Source organism: Rattus norvegicus, chromosome 6 (genome assembly GCF_036323735.1).
Source record: "Rattus norvegicus strain BN/NHsdMcwi chromosome 6, GRCr8, whole genome shotgun sequence".
NCBI lineage: Eukaryota > Metazoa > Chordata > Mammalia > Rodentia > Muridae > Rattus > Rattus norvegicus.
In genome coordinates, this window is record NC_086024.1 from 81,566,696 (window position 1) to 81,574,192 (window position 7,497).

The 7,497-nt window shown below is 48.6% G+C and overlaps 1 protein-coding gene across 3 annotated transcripts; it reads left to right on the top strand.

Moving 5' to 3' along the window:
- Nucleotides 1–541: 541 nt before the first annotated feature.
- On the top strand, nt 542–5,064 carry Sstr1 (somatostatin receptor 1). Of its 3 annotated transcripts, none has more exons than XM_006240115.4 (2): nt 542–894; nt 1,384–5,064. In XM_006240115.4, the coding sequence occupies exon 2, from the start codon at nt 1,617–1,619 to the stop codon at nt 2,790–2,792; it is 1,176 nt and encodes a 391-aa protein (XP_006240177.1). In that variant the 5' UTR covers nt 542–894; nt 1,384–1,616; the 3' UTR covers nt 2,793–5,064. The 3 variants fall into 3 exon arrangements, with proteins under 3 accessions (XP_006240177.1, XP_063117624.1, NP_036851.1); XM_063261554.1 differs by having other exon boundaries at nt 542–859; NM_012719.2 differs by having other exon boundaries at nt 788–894; nt 1,262–5,060.
- The last annotated feature ends 2,433 nt before the right edge of the window (nt 5,065–7,497 follow it).

Genomic DNA, 7,497 nt, shown 5'->3' on the forward strand with positions numbered 1-7,497 from the left:
GTCCCTTAAAAATCAACATCCATTCTTTCTCAATCAAGAGCCTGTAGTTCCCAGACTTGGGATGGGAACTGCAGGTCGATGAGCTTTGAGCCTGGGGCTTTAATAACTATATCTTAATGGTTTTAGCATTTGGAACACAGAGGGGGTTATCCCTCAAGGCTCTACTATCCCTTAGTATTCCATAGGGGAAAGCTTGAAAGTCTTGCCACTGTTTCCAGGCTTGATGACAGTCCATCAGTTGCTCAGCCAGCCACGCGTGGATTAAGAGCTGTCGCGCCTGCCTATTCTGGCCTTGGCGCTCTCCACCTCCATCCCCCACCCCGCCAACTCTCCCGGGTACAAAGTACAGCCGGGACGCGGCGCGGGAGCAGCTGTTCCAAGCCGCGCAGCCTAATCTTTCCCCAGTGAACACCTACATGGATTTCCAATACCGCGCCTGGCAGGTTCCGGAGGGAGTGCCAGCCTCCTCCTGAGCTCTCTGCCCCGCATTCTGACTTCTGCAGTGGATATCCCTAGGGGAGGTGGGGGGGGGCAGGGCTCAGGGAATTACAAGCTTTGTTAGACAGTCGCAATGGTTCCACTGAGTCCCCCTGAACACTCCCTGCTGCAGAGTGGAGGGCGATGGATGTTGTAACTCAGCATCCCTTAACACACCACTGTAGTCCTCCGTGCTCATAATGCTATTGGCTTAGGTCTGGTTTCCACCGCTCAGTGTTTGCGTGGGCACTTGTGCAGCAGCCAGCCCCAAAGGGAGTTGGACCTCGCAAAAGAACGTCAGAGCGCCGCCAGACCTCACAAGCACTTTGCAAGGGCCATCTGGAGACATCGATTTAGGGACCCGACGACCTGAAATCTCCAGGTACAGTTTTGAAGAACTGGCAAGCAGGAAAGGAGGTAGGTGTTTAGGGTCCGGTCCTGAAGAGTGTCTTAGGGACAGGTGAAGTCGCCCCCATCACCAGAAGAGAGCAGCAGCAGAAAGAAATGAAGAGGAACTCCAGACATGTATGTCTGGGGTTTGCTTCGGTCTTTACTTAGAGTAGGAGTGGTGTGGAACGGGACAGAATCTACATTCGTGACTGGCACCTACCCTTTAGAAAGGAAGAGAAACTCCTCAGGTCTGTCCTCGGAATGACTGAAGATGCTATGAGAGAAATCTGAAGCAATCTTTGAGTTGAGCTTAGAGGGGACTAGAATTGGGGGCGGGAGCGATGACGGGAGAATAAACCACCTATGTGCCCCCCCCCCCGCCGCTTTTTCGTAGCTGCTGACGCGATGGTGCTGCTTATTAATCATTCATCAGTCCAGAGCCTTTCCACTTAATGGATATGTCGCGCTGGGCTCTAGCCTCTTGACCTCTCCTCTCCTCTTCTTTCCACGCTCCAGTGTATCCAGGACCCCCAGAGCTGCAAGAGACAGCGCTCAAGCAAGCAGCCGCCGGGCGTTGCGCCAGACGGCCTCAGTTGGAGCCGCGCTCGCCACAGCTGCTGCGCGCTGCCGGGAGGCGCCAGGCGCCGGTGAGCTGTGAGCTTGGAGCCTTGAGCCTAGGGAGGGCGCAGGCAGCAAGGGCGCAAGGTGAGCGTCCCAACCGGCGGCCACACCGGCCCACTTCAGCTGGGATGTTCCCCAATGGCACCGCCCCCTCTCCCACCTCTTCTCCCAGCTCCAGCCCAGGCGGCTGCGGGGAAGGAGTCTGCAGCAGGGGTCCCGGGTCCGGCGCTGCGGACGGCATGGAAGAACCTGGACGAAACTCTTCCCAGAACGGGACTTTAAGCGAGGGTCAGGGTAGCGCCATTCTCATCTCTTTCATCTACTCCGTGGTATGCTTGGTGGGACTGTGTGGGAACTCCATGGTCATTTACGTGATCCTGCGCTACGCCAAGATGAAGACCGCAACCAACATCTACATTCTAAACCTGGCCATTGCTGATGAGCTGCTCATGCTCAGCGTGCCCTTTCTGGTCACTTCCACGCTGTTGCGCCACTGGCCCTTTGGCGCGCTACTTTGCCGCCTGGTGCTCAGCGTGGATGCAGTCAACATGTTCACCAGCATCTACTGTCTGACTGTGCTTAGTGTGGACCGCTATGTGGCTGTGGTGCACCCGATCAAGGCAGCGCGCTACCGTCGGCCCACTGTGGCCAAAGTAGTGAACCTGGGCGTGTGGGTGCTGTCGCTACTGGTTATCTTGCCCATCGTGGTCTTCTCACGCACCGCAGCCAACAGCGATGGCACGGTGGCCTGCAACATGCTCATGCCCGAGCCCGCCCAGCGCTGGTTGGTGGGCTTCGTCTTATACACATTTCTCATGGGCTTCCTGCTGCCTGTCGGGGCCATCTGCCTGTGTTACGTGCTCATCATTGCCAAGATGCGCATGGTGGCCCTCAAGGCCGGCTGGCAGCAGCGCAAGCGCTCAGAGCGCAAGATCACTCTAATGGTGATGATGGTGGTGATGGTTTTTGTCATCTGCTGGATGCCTTTCTACGTGGTACAGCTAGTCAACGTGTTCGCCGAGCAAGACGACGCCACGGTGAGCCAGTTGTCTGTCATCCTCGGCTATGCCAATAGCTGTGCCAACCCCATCCTCTACGGCTTCCTGTCGGACAACTTCAAGCGCTCTTTCCAGCGCATCCTGTGCCTCAGCTGGATGGATAACGCTGCGGAGGAGCCTGTTGACTACTACGCCACTGCCCTGAAGAGTCGTGCCTACAGTGTGGAGGACTTCCAGCCTGAGAATCTGGAATCTGGAGGCGTTTTCCGTAATGGCACCTGCGCTTCCAGGATCAGCACGCTTTGAGGCCGGACGCTAACCGGAGGGGGAGAGTGGTCAGAAAGGTGGAGAGGGGAAGCAGGTGGGAGGGAATGATAGCCGCACACCAGGTGCTATGGGAGTAGTGCGTGACAGCGATGCAGCGCCCCTGTTTAGCAAAGCTATGTGACTAAGGTAAACGGGAGAGATTTGAGAATGTTTTCGGGCCATCTGGTATTCTGAACTGTGTTCTCCAAACCCGATAATTTCCATCCTCCCTCCCAGTTCTGCTAGTACAAACTGCAAACTTAACGTCGCCAACTCCGTTTGACCCTTTCCCTCTCAAGCTGTTATTTCTGCTTCTTTAAACTGAGCCATCTTGTGTTTCTTTTGGGCTGAGTCCCCACCTTGCGCTGAACCCCCTGCGCAGGTCCCCGGGCCAGACTCTTCAGAGCGGCTACCAGACTGTCCCCAGTTACCGCTCCCCTTTTGCACAGCCTTACTGTCAAGTAAGCCCAGCTCCAGGATGACCAGGCAACTGGTCTTTTCTACTCTCAAAGAAGGCACCATCTTCCCTTGGGCCCTTTCTCTGCTTCACTGCATCCAGAGCAGAGCTGGGTGCTTAAGAAAAAGTCCTGTGCCCAGATGGCCAGACTTGGTGTAGTCCCACCCATTCCCTCCTTTGGAGCACAAAAAGGAGCTAAGAGCCAGCAGAAGGGCAAGTTTCTAAGATTCCTGGGCTGTGGTTGTGGGTGCCAGAGAAGCCACCCTCCCATAGAGCTCAGGACCTGAGCACTAGGCTTGGAGGTCCCAGCTAGGGGAGCTCCCGGCTTGTGAATAACTTATGCACCCTGGTGTGTGAACCTGAATTGCACAGCAGTTCCCCTTGGAGGTCTCCCTAGAATAACAAAGGATTGGGTTGCCTGCTCCCTTTCCTAGTCCAGCTCCTGTTCCAGTGACAAACCGCAGAGCCCTTGCCAAAGCTGGATGGCTAACTTCAGCTTGTCTGGTCCCTGACATTTTTTGCCTTTCAAGCGGTGCCTAATAAGTTATTTCTTGTTTGACATATTTATTTATTTATTTATAGTGTTGAAAAAAAAGTGTGTTTCCACTTTCTTTTTCTGTATTTGCCTAACAGGGCTGTTCTTGAGAATCCTCTGGCAGGCACGTGGTGGTGTGGAGGTGTGGAGGGGAGCAGGGGTGGAGAAAGTTCTCTCACCCCAAGACTCCCTCAGAAGTTTCCCTCTTTTGCACTCCATTGGCCTTTTCTTGATCCTTCTTGGTTTTGCTTGTGTCCAGTGAAGTTTGGAGATTTTAAAAATATATTTTTACTGTAGTTTTGTCTTGTTAAAATAAGTACATGGCAATTTGGTTTAACTTTTGTCAGTGTGGAGTGGAAGGCCTGAATCCCTGGCATCCCAGAAAACACAGGGGAACAAATCACATGATCCGTGATGTATGTCTGTATATGTGCTGTCACACACAAGTCACATATATACGTGTATATATATATCATATATGTACACACACATATAAAGGTAGATTTGTCAATCTTGACAACTGTCACTAGTTCATGACAATTATAAGGACACCCACAATGTGTGACCTGAGCTGTAGCACTCCAGCTGGGATCTGAGAAACGTCAGAGATTGGAGTCGCTGCTGAAGATGCTGCTGCCTTTTTCTATCCCCTCAGAGGTGATTCTTACCCAGTAAGTCTAGTCACTTTTGTTGAGGAATGGAAGCGAAACAATTGTGTCTGCATTTACTGACTACCGTGGAAACCTGAACACGGAAGGACCCATCTCTTCACTTGTTGCATTTGCTGTGTTCCTGTGTATGCTCGTTTGTACATAGGGGCCACTGAAAGGATATCTTGCTTGGTTGTTTAAGGAAGCCAGTGTATATCAGTGGTCTTAGAACAATGAACCTGGGGTTCTCGGGTCCACAGTGACCTGACATCTAACCTGCAATGGTCGAATGCACTGTTGAAAATGGTGTTTTGTGTACATTTGCTTCAAGAACACATCCATGCTTTTCTAAAAGCAGGAACCAAGAGTTAAACTGTCTCTTCTGTTTTGTTTAAATAAATGAACAAATATGCTTTTGATCATAAGTGAGAAAGTTTAGATCTTTTCCTAAGAATAGTATATATATATATGTATATATATATACTTTTCTGTTAATTAGATTTTTTAACCGATAAGAAGAGTGAACTTTATAAACTGAAATCTCCATCATTATCATCTCGACAGGATAAAAATGTAGTGCTCTTACCCTGTAATAGTAACTGAATAAAAAGATGTATTATGCTGTTGCAAGTTGTCTGGCTTCCATTTGAATCTTCGCTGTTTCAAGGGGTTATTTGAATGCATGGGTATGATTGACATGCTTAGTTTTTAGGAAAATTTCAAGTTAACTTTGAAATTTCACAAGATTGCCTCATCCTTTGAATTGTTTTCTTTTAAATGTGGATCCTGGTGTGCATGTCCTGTGTGTGTGTGTGTGTGTGTGTGTGTGTGTGTGTGTGTGTGTGTGTACTAGACAAGGAGGGAAGAAGGAGGGTAAAGAGGAGGGTAAGGAGGAGGAGGAATAAAAGAAGGAAGCAATAATGTCCCTTGAATGAGTTTGAACAGGAAGCAATGCCCTAGGTTACACTCTGTTCTCACTACACTAACCAGACAATGTCTCTGTTTTTCACAGATTAAATTACTGGCTGACCTCATTTATGACCTCAGATTTTGCCCTCGAGTTTAGTGACCGCTGCTTTGCATTAGAGACATAGCAATGGGAGGGAGAAACATCTCTTAAAGTGTTGGAAGGGAAGTGGAGAAAAGAAATAGAAAAACCAGGTTTTGAGGAGGACACATTTTATGCCTTCCTCAGTTTTGACCATTTCCATGATGGAGGCCATAACAAGGCTTGGTGGAGATCATTTTTTTAAGCAGGTTCTGTGATTTATAGCAGCTTTATTTTCACAGCAAAATGAATGAAAGGAGCATTCCTCAAGCATTTGAGAGCAGTAAGTCTACTGTGATAGTGGTTGAAAGTGTCAAAAGCCCTGCAACCCCAGCTTCATGTAGTTATAGACATCAGCTCACAATGACTAAGGCAAGGGATGCTTTTACATTTTCACCATTTCTCAAAGTCGTAGCAAGGTAGCAAATGCAAAGTTAAGTTTACAACTTAGATTTGTAACATCCTTTTCTTAGTGCTGCAATTGGGCCCAGTTCCTCTACACATAATTTGTTAATTTAGTCTTAACTACTCTAAACATTCCGAAAACCCTTCAAACTAGTTTTCAAACTGGAAGCAAAGAGACAGTTGAGCTAATAATTTAAATAGCTATTTTTAAAGTTGCTTTTATTTAGGTTTGTACAGTATCACAGCTAGCACCTCTCTCTTATAACTAAAATGGCACTAAATGGTGCTTATATGGTGTAGGATGCACTACATACCCTAGTGGGAAATATGACTGGGTGAGCCCTTGGGAAAGTGGCCCTCCAGGTCCTTCCCCTTTGTGAATGTTTCCCAGCTGCAGTTGGGCAACATTTGCAATTCTAGAACTGGGAGCCTCCATCTCATCTGGAGCAGGATTCCAGGTTCGGGGTTGTAGCCCCTGGAGTTCCGGTGGCTCTCACACTGATCACCAGTCCAGTGGATAACACAGACTGCACAGAGTCTGACGCCCTGCCATGGCAGCTCCTGGCTCAGTGGCTAGAGGGGACCTAGGATAGCTGGTACTAGATGTGCTCCAGCATCACCGTGGTCTGCTCTTGTCTCCCTCTGCCAAAGGCTGTCTCAAATCTTCTGTATTTATCTTTGTTTCTGTCAACCTCACTTACTGAACATTTCCTATTCTCTATAACTGCTTTGTACTAGAGGAAAACCATGAGTTAAATCCTGTTCCTTAGCCCTGGGTCCCATGCAGAAGGAAAGTGTTAAGCTAATTCCTACTCCTTCCCCAACCAGGCTTACACCTGATTCCCAAGAAATTTTCATTTCCTAACTATAAACCCTTCTCCTATCCTCAGGTGATAAGCTTCCCTGTCAAAGAGAGATACAGAAAAATCCTCAGGTTATGAGGCCCCCTTCAGAGAGAGAGAGAGAGAGAGAGAGAGAGAGAGAGAGAGAGAGAGAGAGAGAGACACGCCTAAATGAAGAGTGATTGACAGTAAGTTAATCATGCCAGTTTAATGTCTGTACCTGATTACCTCACCCTCAAGTGACCTCTCAACTCCCAAGCTCATATTTCTCAGGTATCTTTTCACACACCAACCATGAAAAATGTTCGCATTAAAAACTTGGGTGCCCAATTCATTGTACCACTCTACCAAATGTTAAATATGTAGTTTACATATGAGGTGAAAATGGATCTCCTAGTAGGCAGATGCATCACTTTAAATTACAAATATATTTCTAATCTATTATTATTCAGCAAGTAATATAGATAACAATGCAACCTCCTAAGAAAAACTCATTGGTGGTATCTTATGCTTTGTAAGCTTGCTCAGCCCCTCCTTTGTTCTGAGGTAGGGTATCCGAGAGGCGGGGGAACTCCAGTGAGGGGTAGACAGATGCTCAGCATTTGCTATTCCTGTGGTGAGCGCTCACAGCATGGGGCATTGCTGAGGTGATGCTACTTTCTAGAAGCACTGGGCATTGGGAGCTAATGAGGCCCTCTTCACCATGCACAGATGGAAACTTTGCTTCTCACCCAACAGATTTCCGTTTGTTGGCTTTAAAATTATGCC

Coding starts and splice junctions, on each gene's coding strand:
- Sstr1 (XM_006240115.4), top strand. CDS start 1,617: ATGTTCCCCAATGGCACCGCCCCCTCTCCCACCTCTTCTCCCAGCTCC.